Consider the following 15794-nt stretch of genomic DNA (forward strand, 5'->3'; position numbering starts at 1 on the left):
TATAGATTGACTGTGCTTGACGTCAATTGAATTGAACACAAAAAATTCTGACATTTAAGTATGAGGCATAAAGTTAACTATGTCAGTGATTGACTCGCCATGAAGTTAAGTCATAACCTAACCTAAGTTCTATGACGTCACTACATGGCTGACAGCGTTTTCGGTGGCCAAAGTTAAAAAAAAATATTACACACATTTTTAAACACTCTTAGGGTAAATATAAAAGTTCATTTAAAAAATAAGGAAGGAGAAATAAAACAAACACAGCCATAAAAAAATATATTTAATTAAGTAATTTAAAGAACACAGTCATGAGCAAAATGATTATTAAGCCAAATTGAATTCTTTTAAAGCAGCCTGCATAATCGTGTCTTTTACGGCACAGAACACCAATTTGATGTTTTCAGTATCTTTTAAATAATCCAAGGCAGCATGAAAAAACAATAAATAAATAAGAGGTTATTATGTAAAGGCATACATTTACACGCACAAAGTAGGGATAAAAAGTAAATATTTAGTCAGGCAAGAACGAGATACACGCAATAGAGTGATGAAATGCCACCAGAATTTATTTTATTTTATTATTTATTTTATGCAATGGGTAGAATTACATAATATGTTTATATATTACTTTACGCCAAAGCGTTCTCTCTAGGGATAACGCTAGGAAGAAGTAATCGTTTTATAACAATAAAAGTAATACTTTGCGGCTTCGGAATTCGTCGCTTATCCGCCTATCGCCTAGTAGGAAACCTTTTCAGTAGTCACGTGTCTCTAGCACGTGAACTTAGACGTTGATTTCAGTGTCATTTTGCTAAGCTCATCTTGACAGCGATTAATTGTTCACTTCCGATATCGGATATGACATCATCATTATCTTCTTTGCGTTATCTCGACTTTTTTCACGGCTCATGGGAGCATCCACTTGTCAAGTGACAACTAATCAGTACTATCAGTAGGTATAATATCGAATGCCAATTTGTCCTTCTAAATCAGATGGCACTCAGAGGGGGAACCGAAAGGACACTCAGAGGGGGAACCGAAAGGAGATTGTTAAAATATCAAGGGACTTCGTACTTCGTACATAACGTAAAGAGGGGGAAGATTGAAGGGTTTTTCTTGAGGGGTAAGACGAAATGTTCAGTATAACGAATTGCAAGGGCGACTTTCTATCTTATGCCGCATGAAAACCCTTAAATCTTCCCCCACATTACCTTACCTAAGTTCCAAAGAATTCATGAGTACGAGTCAGGATTGACACCCGCGACCTCCTGGGGCCCATTCCTCGAACGATATTATGGCCGCTGTCCACATGTGGCCAACGGTTCCACCAACCCTTGGTGGAACCCCTTGGCCAAGCGTGTAGAGGGCTACTTGGCCGTATGTTGGCAGTTGGCGCTATAGCGCTGGCCGGCCAACCGATTGGTGTCGGTTTTTTGTCCACACATCAAAGGATGTGTGGTGACGGGTTAAGAATTTCACCACCCCCTTTCTTCCCGTGGGTGTCGTAGAAGGCGACTGTGGGATATCATGGGTTAAATTGTGGCGTAGGCGAGAGGCTGGCAACCTGTCACTGCAATGTCACAGTTTCGTTGTCTTTCAACCACTTATTTGCCAAGAGTGGCACTGAAGCTTTAGTAGTTTCATGAGCTCTGCCTACCCCTTTATGGGATACAGGCGTGATTGTATGTATGTACATCAAAGAATTTTAGCGCCAATGGCCACCTGCGTTTACACGTTGGCGCTTCATTCAGTTTGTCGTCAGCCGTCAGAGAGGACAGTAGTGAAATATTTACGAAAATAATAAGGTTATCTATGCTAATAATAGTGTTGATTTTGGGAAATAAAATAACCTTGCAAATATTTAATGTATTGCCTAAAAAAGATAAACGTGCTTATCAGAATATTCAAAAAATTGTTAATATTTCAAATAATTTAATTTTACTACGGGGTTATTAATTTTTAAACAAATTTTGCTGACAACGTAAATGATGTAGAATTTCCTAGCCTTTTCCATTCCACGTCCATCTTTCATGAAGAGCCAATGCCAAGTGATTGGTTCGCCAATGTGTAAACAGCGGCTCTTATCTTGGCCAAGGGGTTCCACCAAGGGTTGGTGGAACCGTTGGCCACATGTGTACAGCGGCCATTGACTAATATTATTAGTGTGTTGTCATGGCAACCTATACGATTTTACAGTTCGTGGTCTAATAATATTAGTCTAATGACTCTAATGTCGTTTGGAAATGGGCCCCAGATCGAAAGTTGTCTGCTCTCACCGCTATAGCGCGCTAATAGACCAACAGAGCATTCATGATATTATTTATTCCGTGGCACTACATACTGTCATAGCTAGAGTTTAAAAAAGAGAGTCTAGCAAATGAATATCTACATCACTAGACTACTGCAACCAACGATGACTACAAATGATTTTGAATAGTCTAGCCAACCACTAGGTACTACTACTAGCAAATATTTAAACTGCACTAAAGTAAGGTGGGCGAAGATTGAAGGGATTTTCTTAATGGGTAATATGGAAAGCCGCCCATTGTGCTTCATTATACGGAACATATTTCATCTGACCCCTCAAGCAAAGCCCTTCAATTTTTTTCTCACCTTACCTTATAGTGTTTTCTTGAGCAGTAGTTTGCCGACCCCTGACCTTATAAATTATAATTTATTATTTAATATATCATAGAAATGATTTTCAACCTGTGGCAGTCGTGAAATGTGAGTAACACTGTCGGTCTGGATCCGGGTTTTCCGCCAGAAACTTCTGCAATATGAAGTCCATGGCTTTTGGAGCGTCTTGTTTGGGACCTGACGATTTATACATAAGTTGAGTTAGTGATGTGTAAACGTAGTAGACGGTAAACCTGTTAGCATGAGTTGTACTCCACAAGTCCACAAATGAAAACAAGACTTCAAGTAGTGTACATAGCAATCACTTATTTATGAAACTCCATACCGTCATATTCAGGGAAGTAGTCGCCAAGATGTGACGTCATGATTTTCTCCTCGAGCAAATCCTTCTTGTTGAGGAAGAGGATGACTGAGGAGTTCTGGAACCAGGGCTGTGTGATGATGGTCTTGAATAACGCCTTTGACTCATCCATTCGGTTCTGAAAACGAACATTGTTATCATTTGTTTATTGTCTGTGTCTGTGTGCTTACGAATAAATCATATTCTATTCTATTCTAACATTGATTAATTTATCGCAAACAGTCGCAAACATAGTTGAACTAGTAATAAGTCCCACTAAGTACTAAAGTAATTTAAGAAGACGTATCTTGTTATAATCAGTTCCAAAGTTAATAAGAGAAGAAAGTTCCTTACATACTGCAGAAATCTAATAGAAAGGTGATAAGAGAATGTCGCTTATGACATACAATTCTTCTAATACTTCTGAAGACGCTAAGAAAGCGAAGTTGTGTCTGACTGACAACCTCAGTATTTTCTCGAGCTTTACGGATTTGATTGATATAGCTGCCATACAAGGCAAAAGCATGTCGTAAGCAACTTGCACGTGGAACCCCCCATAAGAACTTACCTCATTATTAGATTCGAATAAAATTTGGTCATATTCACTAAGTACTCCTAAGAATATGATGGAGGTGACGTTTTCAAAACAGTGGATCCATTTTCTTCTCTCGGACCTCTGGCCCCCGACGTCTACCATCCTGTTGGGTAAATATACAATTCGTTTAATGAAATTATGTACCTAATACCGGTTGATTGTTAATGTTGTAAATTCCAATTAATATTGGATGGAAACATAGGTGTCAAGAGAGGAAGGGGAAAAAAGAGGACCACTTGGCTTGACAACATTAAAAAATGCACCAATTAAAATAACGCAGCCATACCTACTGGGTAGAATGGCAAAGAATGGGAGAGAGATGGCAAAGGTGGTCGCCGACGTCCGGGCCGTTTTCACATTATCCGATCCGATATCGGATGTCGGACCGACATCCTACATCCGATAAACGCTTCCGATAGTGTCGGATGTCGGTCCGATAAAACGCATTGTTCCAAATCAATGAAGTATGATTTTGTATCAAAAAATATTAAAAAAATGTTTTATATTTAATAATTAAAAGCACTATATCCTAAATATTATATTGTAAAACTAAAATAACGAGCATAAAAAATACTCAGAGTGTCAGGCAAAATAATTAATTTTACATTCAGTTATATCTACTAAAAGATAAAAAAACTAGTATCCGCAATTCGGACCGATGCATTACAACTTTTTTTTTCAATGGAAATTGTCAACTATACTCAGTCAAATAAGTCTGTCGGTAAATAAGAACAAAAAAAAACTATATGCATCCTTTTCTTTAGGGTGCTTGTAGTGATACTACATACATTTTATATGAAAATTAACCTCAATATCACCATCGGTTCTCGATGCCGTTTTTTTCCACAGAAAACATACACCGAAGCTTAACGCCTATATAAAATCGTGGCTTACCTTCTGAACTCCCAATTTTGCATTCATTTAGGCCATATAGAAGCCCTGAACTTTAGATATGCCGCGATATAAACACTAGGCTAAGTCAAACTTCTAGGACTTGGTACACAGTAATTACAAAACAGAACTAGACTTTGCGTACACCAAAATCTTTCTTTTTTAACGTAGAATTTAGTAAATCCGATCACATCCCACATCTTTCGGTATTTCCAAAAAAGTAATTAGATATTGGTTACTTGAAATAGGTTAGAGAATGTACGGTAGAAATAAGTCAGAATTTGACAAATAGAAAAAGTTGGTGCGTTTCGTTTCACGTAGTTCGGAGGGGAGACACAAATAGAAAAAGGTCAAAGATTTGTTAAGAATTGCTATTAAATCCCGTGTGGTGATAACTATTATTAAATAGTATAAATAATGTCGATACGGTTTGAAGTTTAATTTATTCAAGGTTTTTTAATAGGATTGAGTCTGATATGGAGAGCGGACCGAACAAACGGAACGCAGATTTTCGTGGGTCGGCTCGGTTGACGGTTTAGACAGATGACAGGATCGAATACGGGAACACGCGCGCTCCGTTAATTAATTTCTGATCCGGTCCCCGCCGCCGCCGCAGGCGGCTGATTGCGCCTTGACATGCTGCCAGGCGTAGTTCTCGTGTTAGTAAACTAAGAAAACGTATATCGCGTGCGAAGTGTGCGTTGCGTGCAGTGTGTTGAAAGCCCGCGAGGCTTCCGAGTCTTCACCGTAGAGTACAGCTGACGGGGCGTGGGCTGTATGCCGGGCGCTGCTGCAAGGTAGCGCCGGCGACCTCAAGGTGTTTTACACGTCCCCCCCCCATCATTCGCCGGCGTCGTCTGACCGGCGCCTTTGGCGCGGGCGCGTCAACGATGCGCTGATAGCGCTGGCGTCTTTCTCCGCAAGCTACAGCTCCCGGACCCGGGCTGTGAGTCGCGCGGCGCCTGGTCCGCCACCGACCAAGCTAAGGACTTCACGGGTCACACTCGCGACCTGAACTACAGCGAGCTCGTCGCCCACCGCCGCCACCGACGTTCCGCCCGTACCCTGACGGTACCGGCGCTGCAAACGACGAGACCACGAGTTCGTGAGTGCACAAACATTTTCCCCCCGTTTTCTTTGGCCAAAGATACGCGTAGTCGTCTATCGTACAACACCGCGCGTGTAAACCTTAAGCGGCTAGACCTTAAGTTTAACCGGCCTTGAGCCCATGTAATCGGCCCTTAGTTTTTTAGTCCTAATGAATTATATTTGCATGAATTAATATTTCGGCATTATTATTCACATCAACTCTATGAAACCCACAGTGTTAGATTAGTATAGCAAGAGGACCTTGTACTACAAAAGTCCGAAGCCTTACCAGAGTTCATTCCGGCACATTTTTCATATAACACCCATTTTATTCAATACAATACATTTTACAAAACAATAACCAAATACCAATTCTATACACTACAATATGGCGCCCGAAACAATTGAATACTTTATTACCCTGTGGATTTCATAGTGTATTATTTCTTAAAAATTTAAATTTAATAAATTTGAAATTTTGTGGGCCACATTTTTTACCTGAATCTTAATCAGTCACTAAATATGACAATAGAATAAATTTATTAATTAATTTGTGAGTCCACTTGTAACAGGCTAGCAAGTTTATTTATTATTATAATTTTTTAGGCTGCGCTATGAATGAATAGCATAGCACCAGCCACTTATTATTTCTCACTCTCACTTTAAGAGTGCATTTATATTTTGTTTCACATTTTCTGTAATCACAGAAGTGTCATTGATTTATTTATTGCTAGACCTGACTCAGGTGGACCCACGTCTTTGGCAACATGTCGGACGTCGAAGACTATCAAGAAGTAAATACAAGAGACAATAAGTCTCCGATCCCCTCATATGTCAACACGCGACCGCGGGGTCCTGCTCATGCAGAAGCCCACCCGCCCGGCCCATCCACATCAGACAATCCTCAACCCTCAATGCCCACATTGGGGGCGCCTGGACTTGTTCGCCAGGCAAAATTGGATCTGACAGGGAGACACACTACTCCCGTTTTCTCTGATTTTTTTCTTTCGGATTGACAACTGCAGGCGGAGTCGACATACACTCCTACCTAGCTATTATTGAATAGTATTGTAATTAATATTGTAACGAGGTATACCTACACCATTTTGTTGAAAAAAGGTCGTGAGCTATTGACGAATGGCATGCATTCCATTAGATGCATTCCAAATTCGTTACATGACCTGAAGTTGCTACAAGGTGTAAGCTCGAATTAGTTACAAATATTATTATTTGGGTAAAGTTATTATAAAAACCCACATTTTTTTTTTAAAAGGGATCCATACTTCCTTGGCCATAGTGCCAAGATTTTTTTTTAGTGTTCATAGAACACACTTTTTATGTGATCACATACTAATTTTGACAACACAAGTCAAAAAATTTTTTTTTTGGAACGTTCCCATTAAAACCAATTTTTTACATAACTGTGCACCCTAGGTACCAAGGATAGTACAAAATCATGGACTAAAACTCAATACTTTGGGAGAAAAAACGAAGAATAAGTTTTTTTCCTTAATATATTGAAAGCCTCAAGGCAAAACTTAGGAATTTAAATTAGAAGTGCGAGACAGGAATAAGCCTCCACTATCTAAATAATTTAAAGTTGTAAATAACAAGTAATAAATAGTTACCAAGTTATTTTAAAATACTAGGACTGTAGGTTTAAGCATGTATATAATATTGCATGCTAAATTTAGTATTGAAATAATTAATGAATATGGTGAACTTACAACAAGTGACCCTGATCAAAGTACTTGGCACTTAAATGTTGTATAGCCATAGAAGCTTAAGGTAGCTCGTATTAAGTAGGTATGCTATAAGTAATTATAGTCATAGTAATTAAACTATTTAATTAAAAAAAATCTTTAACGAACTATAGATAAAACCTTAGGTTAAAATTTCAGAAACCATAGTGGGACGCCACTATGATTTCAAACACTTAATAATAAAATGTAGAAATAGGAATTATGGTCCAAGAGACAATAATAAGTAGCATAGGTGCATGATAATTAGTCAAAAAAAAAAAATTTTGTTGATTGGATCTATATTTCTTATTTTTTTCACGGTTACCCCGGCTGTTTCGGTCGAGTAGTACTCTCCCTTTTTGCCGAGAAGGGGGATACTGTAGTGATACTACATACATTTTATATGAAAATTAACCTCAATATCACCATCGGTTCTCGATGCCGTTTTTTTCCACAGAAAACATACACCGAAGCTTAACGCCTATATAAAATCGTGGCTTACCTTCTGAACTCCCAATTTTGCATTCATTTAGGCCATATAGAAGCCCTGAACTTTAGATATGCCGCGATATAAACACTAGGCTAAGTCAAACTTCTAGGACTTGGTACACAGTAATTACAAAACAGAACTAGACTTTGCGTACACCAAAATCTTTCTTTTTTAACGTAGAATTTAGTAAATCCGATCACATCCCACATCTTTCGGTATTTCCAAAAAAGTAATTAGATATTGGTTACTTGAAATAGGTTAGAGAATGTACGGTAGAAATAAGTCAGAATTTGACAAATAGAAAAAGTTGGTGCGTTTCGTTTCACGTAGTTCGGAGGGGAGACACAAATAGAAAAAGGTCAAAGATTTGTTAAGAATTGCTATTAAATCCCGTGTGGTGATAACTATTATTAAATAGTATAAATAATGTCGATACGGTTTGAAGTTTAATTTATTCAAGGTTTTTTAATAGGATTGAGTCTGATATGGAGAGCGGACCGAACAAACGGAACGCAGATTTTCGTGGGTCGGCTCGGTTGACGGTTTAGACAGATGAGCACAGGATCGAATACGGGAACACGCGCGCTCCGTTAATTAATTTCTGATCCGGTCCCCGCCGCCGCCGCAGGCGGCTGATTGCGCCTTGACATGCTGCCAGGCGTAGTTCTCGTGTTAGTAAACTAAGAAAACGTATATCGCGTGCGAAGTGTGCGTTGCGTGCAGTGTGTTGAAAGCCCGCGAGGCTTCCGAGTCTTCACCGTAGAGTACAGCTGACGGGGCGTGGGCTGTATGCCGGGCGCTGCTGCAAGGTAGCGCCGGCGACCTCAAGGTGTTTTACACGTCCCCCCCATCATTCGCCGGCGTCGTCTGACCGGCGCCTTTGGCGCGGGCGCGTCAACGATGCGCTGATAGCGCTGGCGTCTTTCTCCGCAAGCTACAGCTCCCGGACCCGGGCTGTGAGTCGCGCGGCGCCTGGTCCGCCGCCGACCAAGCTAAGGACTTCACGGGTCACACTCGCGACCTGAACTACAGCGAGCTCGTCGCCCACCGCCGCCACCGACGTTCCGCCCGTACCCTGACGGTACCGGCGCTGCAAACGACGAGACCACGAGTTCGTGAGTGCACAAACATTTTCCCCCGTTTTCTTTGGCCAAAGATACGCGTAGTCGTCTATCGTACAACACCGCGCGTGTAAACCTTAAGCGGCTAGACCTTAAGTTTAACCGGCCTTGAGCCCATGTAATCGGCCCTTAGTTTTTTAGTCCTAATGAATTATATTTGCATGAATTAATATTTCGGCATTATTATTCACATCAACTCTATGAAACCCACAGTGTTAGATTAGTATAGCAAGAGGACCTTGTACTACAAAAGTCCGAAGCCTTACCAGAGTTCATTCCGGCACATTTTTCATATAACACCCATTTTATTCAATACAATACATTTTACAAAACAATAACCAAATACCAATTCTATACACTACATGCTATAGAAAAGGATACCTATAGTTTTCTTTGTTCAAATTTACTGACAGAATTGTTTGACAGAGTATAATTTGAATTTCGATCATTAGCAGCTGTCTAATAGACGCCATTTTTGTCACGCACACTACTACAAACGTATACATTACACAAACAAATATTATTGGCCGACAACTGGCGGGGGGTCCGGCATGCCAAAAAATGTCGGAAGCGTTCTGCCGATATCGGCAGTTCCATGGTGCCTCGGACAAAAACTGTTGTAGGAGAGTGCCATCGGCATTAAATCCGCATTTTTTGCCTTTTATATCGTTTTTTAGTAATAATGATCTATTAAATACATAAATGAAGACAAGGGGCCCGTTTCTCAAAAGGTACAAGCCTTGTATTACAAGTGTGCGAACTGTCAAATCGTATGGGTTGTCATGGAAACACACTTGTAATACAAGGCTTGTACCTTTCGAGAAACGGGCCACTGGAAGCGCATAAATCTTACATTTTACATCCTTCCTACATCGGATATCGGATCGGATAATGTGAAAACGGCCTTAGGGCATGACGAAGAAAGACGAAGAAGAATGTTGTAAAAAGTTCATTCGATTCATGGTGGCTATTCTAGTAGTTCCATTCTACTAGTTGTAATTTCAGAATGCTTCCACTAAATTAGATACCTAATCTATAGGATTGGTGTTGAGAGGAGCGGAAGTCAAAGTATTATTTCCGTGGAACACGTTCTAATCTTATGGTATATAATCAATCGTCTACTAGGAGGAGACCACCGTTAATAATTGAGCTAAAATCCAAATAAGGTCTAGTTTCTCTGTGTGACAGGGAACCAGATGAATTTTCGTAGAATACTAAACCAGATCTTTGTCGTTTTAGAGCCTTAGAAAGGGCTAGAAGTCAGGCACTGACAAAGGTACAGGACTATAACCTTAGTAATGATACTAAGTACTTTAGTCTCACATAGAGAGGCGCACTAAAACGTAATAAGTATTATCCCTATAAAACAAGCTTCACATGGATAAGTAAAGCTTGAATGGATGGGTGAATTGAATATCTATCTAATGTTGAGACATACCTACCTAAATATGATGCCATCAAGATCAAACGGATACTCAAGGATACCAGTAGTGGGCTGACGCGCGCGCAGAATGTCCTGCTCCGTGGGCAGGTAGTCCGCCGCCTCGATTCTGGCCAGATCGCTTAAATAACTGAAATACACAACACCTAACGTAAATATAGGCATACTAGTTTACTTCTCGAACTTTACATAAAATATAATTAACATTGATTGAGGATTTTCTGTACATAGATAGGTAAACAAACTAAAGATAGGAATGAGACCAGACAAAATAGAAAGACATCTAACAAATGAAGCTAGCCTGAGAACTAGCAGCTATTTGCTCGTGTGTCAATTCAATTTCATTCTTTTCAAAAATATTTTCTAGAAGAATATAAAGCTGACATATTATTTGAAGATGAAGAAATACTTACTATTTAGCAGAGTCTGTAAGTTGATACTCTCGTCTTCGGTCATAGCATTCTTGAATCCCACTGTCGTTCCAGAGATCTTTGATCGCCTCCACGTATGGACTCTCGAAAGACGTCACGCTTTCAAAGTCGATTGATGATACTAATTCCGCTTTTTCCTGAAAATTATTTTTTAACTTATAAACATAGGGTTTCGCATAAAAATATGGATTCAATGAAAGTCAATAAATGGGGGACTTAATTAGACAATGAAACCAAACCATAAAATTCTAAAAAAAATTGAAAAAATAACCAAGAAGCACTATGTGGCTGGCGCTGTAAGAAGCTCTTAAATTGACGATTTTTTTGGTGAGATTTAAGTATTTTGTAAACCTTTTCTGGAGGTCCTTTAGTGACGCTTGAATGAAGATAAGCACATGCCAGGTCATGCTTTTTTATGGCATTTCTGCTTCTGGCATTATCTTCCAATGTAGTGTCTATATCGTAACTAGCGAAAGGAACACACACAGGTTTACTCCTGCATTGTCTGCAGAGAGAATCTTGCAAAAGGTACATGATGAAACAACCATTTTCATCTGCAACTTACTGCCATAGATGGATCTCCATATTGTATATTGAGCATATCCATAGCCCGGATCATACTCTGTATCGCCATGAAGATGTTCTGGTAGATGTTCTTGATGAAACCCTTCTTATCGTCGTCGCTGTAACCGGCGCCGTTGATGATTCTCATTTGTTTGATGAATGTTGACTTGCCCGATTCACCAGTACCTGTTGTAAAAGTATGCTGATAAACTAATGTGCTTCTTTGCCTGCTTTATACAAGTACCTACCCCAGCCCCAAAACTAAGTACAGACGATGCCAGGGGAGATCTAGAGGGAGGTCCCCCCCCCCAGCATGTTGTAATACTTGTACATATGAAAATCAACCTAATTACGTAATTTATTAGTTTTGATGAATGAGATGATGAGTTTGTGATCTTAGTGGAAGGAGCTTATGATTATCTTTCAAATTGCAATCAATCTATATCCAAGAAAAGGCAGAGATCACGGATTTCCATTTTGATCCTGACAATCCAGGGAGATCCTGACAAACCATTTTCACTTCACGCACTTTCATAACGTCGGCTTTTTGACCTGGCTTTTTTCCCTCCGATTTGGTCGAAAAAAGTTCGCCTAGGTCTTCCACTTCCAACTGACCCTTCCATTCTTTTTTCATATACTTTCATCGTTAATTTCCTCTCATCTATCCACTCTACATGCCCGAGCCGTCGTCGCATATTTATCTTTTGTGTTAAGGGTTACGCACCGTAGTTTGCCTACTAAATAATGGAAAACCAAAATATATCTGAACTACTTTATTTATTGTCCCTAAGCTGTAGGTAAATACGTAACGTAATGGAAACGGTTAGGTACTTCAAAAGTATTTTGTATAGATAATTCTCCTCCAGAAGAACAGCGAAGGACTATAACTACTTATAACTTACCGAGTAGCAAAAGTTTGAGTTCTCTTCTGGCAGCACTTTTGTCCTTCTTGATTGCCTTCTCTATTTCCTGATTAATTCTTTTCTGTTCCTTTGCTTCTTCTGACATGCAACAATCCATATTGCCTGTGGCTCTAGGACCGTAGTCCTCGCGCGAAAACCAGTCCTTTTAGTAAGTTTTTTAACCAAATCACACCACTCTCACAAATGCTTTTTTCACATTAGCACATTGCGTGTTACAATTTTCACAATATCACACAACACGCAGACAACCATCCGAACGGGAAAAAACTAAATAGTAATACCGACAATCCGGTCACTGGGCCTAGTGACATACGATTGGCCATATATATACATACATACACACTGCTGTCAACTGCCGACATAAACACTTTGGAATCCGTTTATATACACGAACGTGGAACCTTGTGAAGCGACCGTGTAATCCTATTATTGTAACTAGATTCAAGAAACCCATGGCTATTCCCCCACACGTGTGTATTAATAAGATTAAAACTGTGAGCAAATAGCGATTGATGTTACCTAGGTAATCTTTTGATAAGTAACTGGAACAATTCGGCTAAATCAGACCGAAGTAGAAATGTAATGCATGAAACATTTGCAAGCTTAAGCATCAGGTCCTGTAGCCAAGATAAGAGTGATTGACAGAAAATTCCTGTTAATCCGAACTTCAATAATATAAATTATGGCCATATTGACAATTTACCTGACTTTTCACGGCATCTGCCTTCCTTTTAAACTTTTTATTTTCGGTTAGCCTTTGTCAATGTAAGGAAATCCTTACACAGTTGTTATCTCAGAGCAGAGCCTTTCTCAGCTTAGTCGTCAGCTACGCAAAAAAGCATGCCATGCCGCATCCAGCCCATTTGCCAAACCGACTTAGTCTTGAGTGGTTTTGGCCCATCGGTTCGTTTTATGTCATATTTTCCCTATTACTCGACTTTCAGTTTTACATAAATGTCCTTTCTGTGGCTAACTGTCGATCGGAATATGTTTTTCTACATTTTCAGTAAGAAAGGCGATTACAAGTAATCTTGTTAAAATAAACTAGTTGAGGACTTATTGTTTCTACTTATATTTGTAAATTTTGCCTTAGTTATCTAGAAAGGGCCATTCATTTAACTTAGAAGCTGTTACTGTAGGTTTTACATTTGAGATAGAAGATGATTTAAAGAAGTTAGGATCCAAGGCTCGTCTTATAAACTGAAGATATAGTTTCTCGACACCGGGTTCTATATAGGGTTTCTGCTCGAGAGTCTCGAACTCGAGACTTCTCGAGAATTTCGGCTTCATTCGAGACGAGAAAAAAATGACAGGTACTCGAGACGTCTCGAGTCCCAAATGTAAAGTACGACCTGAAGTGAAATGCAACTTTTTACCTTCTGCCCGGTCTCATAGCGAGGCGGTGGGGACGGTGTCGAACGGCGGCCATAAATTATAACGAGATAAAGCAATCTAACCTTTCATTCCAACGTAAGTTGGCACTGGCAGCGACTTTGGCTAGTTTTGACAGCCTCGTGTTATTTAAAAGCAATTCGTCATTACGAAAAAGTCAGCGCGTTTATGTATCTTGGGTCATTGATAACCTGCGAAGAGTGCTATGGCTAACTTCGACAAGATTTGGAAGAACAGAGGAATCCGACGTCAAAATAAAGTGCGATTATTTCGATCTCTTGTCTTCTCGATAATCTCGATATTTATGTATGGTGCCGAAACTTGGACCCTGAAAAGTTTTGATGTGGCTAAGATTGACGCTATTGAGATGTGGTGCTGGCGAAGACTGCTACAAGTATAACTTGAAAAGCTAGAAGAACTGAGTCACTATCAAGTTTACCTTATCGCTAAACGACTATTTCGGCTAGATGTCAGAAAATTTAAATATACAGTCAGTATAAAGTCAATTCAGCTGGGATGACATGAAAGTAGAATACTCAATCAGCAAAAAGTAAATTTAACTGGATGACTGAGACTTAGAATGAATGAGTAGCCAAACGTCTGGAAATATACATAGTCCGTATGATTAGCATATCTAAAAAGCCAAAAGTGTAGTTAGTTAATTGACGTCAACACAGAACTATTCAGTAGCAAAACGTCCGGAAATATAATGTGTCATCGCCATGGTTTATAAATACGTAACAGAACAGTTCTTATTAACAGTGCGAGAAGGTTTGAATTCTTAAGACACTTAAGCATTTTAAAACCAGACGTTTTGCTAACGGGTCGTTTGGCGTTTATTCTATTTAGCAATAAAAACATTAAACAATCCAGACTTTTTGCTCCTTGACCGTTTAGCGTTCATGTCTGTTTTGTAATACAGACATTCGAAGATGAAGATGTTTTGCAGTTAGATCATTTTAAATTGTTACGTTTTAAGATCCAGACGTTTTGCTAAAGACACATTTAGCATTCATGTCTACGTAGCCACAAAGACATAACACAATCCAGACGTGTCAGCTATATAGTCTTTTAGCGATAAGGTAAATTTGATAGTGACCCGAAGAACTAACATCTCTATTTTGAAAGAACTGAATATCACCACACGGCTCTCCAAAATATGCCAAGAGCGACCCTCAGATTTTTCGGACACATTATGAGAGCACCAATGCATAATATGGCGAATTAATGGTAAACATTCTTGGGGTGGGGCTCGTAAGAGATGGTCTGACTGTGTGAAGAAACCGTGTGGCGACAGCGTATACTGTGCAGTCCACATGGCTTATGACCGCGTTCAATGGAGACACGCTACTTGTGGTCGCGATCCTCGGTAATGAGGAAACGAGGAAGAAGAAGAAGTTATTTTAAACGTTTAATTTCAATGACATTATGATTTAATACATGAGATTTTAATTTACTTAATCCGTGCACAGGCGGGAAAGTTAAAGGATTAGGTATTATAGCCTGTCAACCAAATCTTGGCAGTAGCAATGTACATCAAACTAAAGTATGGTATCCCTATGAAACGAACAAAAACCAGCAATGTACGTCGAACAGCCACAGATTTTTTTTTTCAAGGGGCTCGCTCCTTCCTTACGAATTAGATAATGTATTAAAAAGGGACGGATATGTGCTAGTTATTTCTCTTTTTGGTAGGGTGGAGATTTCCACAGATAAGATACAAATGACACTCGAATTTCCACCGATTTTCAAAACTAGTGTTGCTAGCCCGCGATTTTTCAAATTTTCCGCCTTTTTCTAGTGACAAGATTTGGTTGACGGTCTATATTTTCAAGACTATAATTGTAGTTTTCTTGTTAAAATTTGATTTATGTTTATTTCAAAGAAGATTTTTATTGCTCTTACGCATTTTTTATAATAGTGTGGTGCAATAAAAACTAATAATCATATTGGTGTTTATTCTTTTATCAAAATTTTACCATTTATAAAAAAGACTCGAGACTCGAGAAGACTTGAGACTTTGGGCTCGAGATTTCTCGAAACTCGAGACTTCTAATAGGTCGAGAAATCAGAAACCCTAGTTCTATACTGGTGTTTAGAACACTGAACGTGAAGTTAATAGACTTTCATAA

General features: G+C 39.3%; 1 protein-coding gene across 1 annotated transcript; it reads right to left on the bottom strand.

The window, feature by feature from the left end:
- Positions 1 to 266: 266 nt before the first annotated feature.
- Positions 267 to 12582, bottom strand: LOC125224838 (G protein alpha q subunit-like). Its single transcript, XM_048128316.1, has 8 exons — positions 12250 to 12582; positions 11349 to 11533; positions 10766 to 10920; positions 10354 to 10482; positions 3552 to 3681; positions 2969 to 3122; positions 2713 to 2820; positions 267 to 410 (listed from the first exon to the last, which is right to left on the bottom strand). The coding sequence occupies exons 1-8, from the start codon at positions 12365 to 12367 to the stop codon at positions 328 to 330; spliced, it is 1062 nt and encodes a 353-aa protein (XP_047984273.1). The 5' UTR covers positions 12368 to 12582; the 3' UTR covers positions 267 to 327.
- Positions 12583 to 15794: the final 3212 nt, after the last annotated feature.

This window comes from Leguminivora glycinivorella, chromosome 3 (assembly GCF_023078275.1).
Source record: "Leguminivora glycinivorella isolate SPB_JAAS2020 chromosome 3, LegGlyc_1.1, whole genome shotgun sequence".
Lineage (NCBI taxonomy): Eukaryota > Metazoa > Arthropoda > Insecta > Lepidoptera > Tortricidae > Leguminivora > Leguminivora glycinivorella.

Bases quoted from the DNA above. Each gene is read 5' to 3' on its own strand.
- LOC125224838 (XM_048128316.1), bottom strand. From the start codon at position 12,367: ATGGATTGTTGCATGTCAGAAGAAGCAAAGGAACAGAAAAGAATTAAT. The intron at 10,921-11,348 runs GTAAGTTGCAGA...AATAATTTTCAG, and splicing joins ATGGAGATCCATCTATGGCA to GAAAAAGCGGAATTAGTATC. The intron at 411-2,712 runs GTTGAAAATCAT...ATTATTTAAAAG, and splicing joins ACATTTCACGACTGCCACAG to ATACTGAAAACATCAAATTG.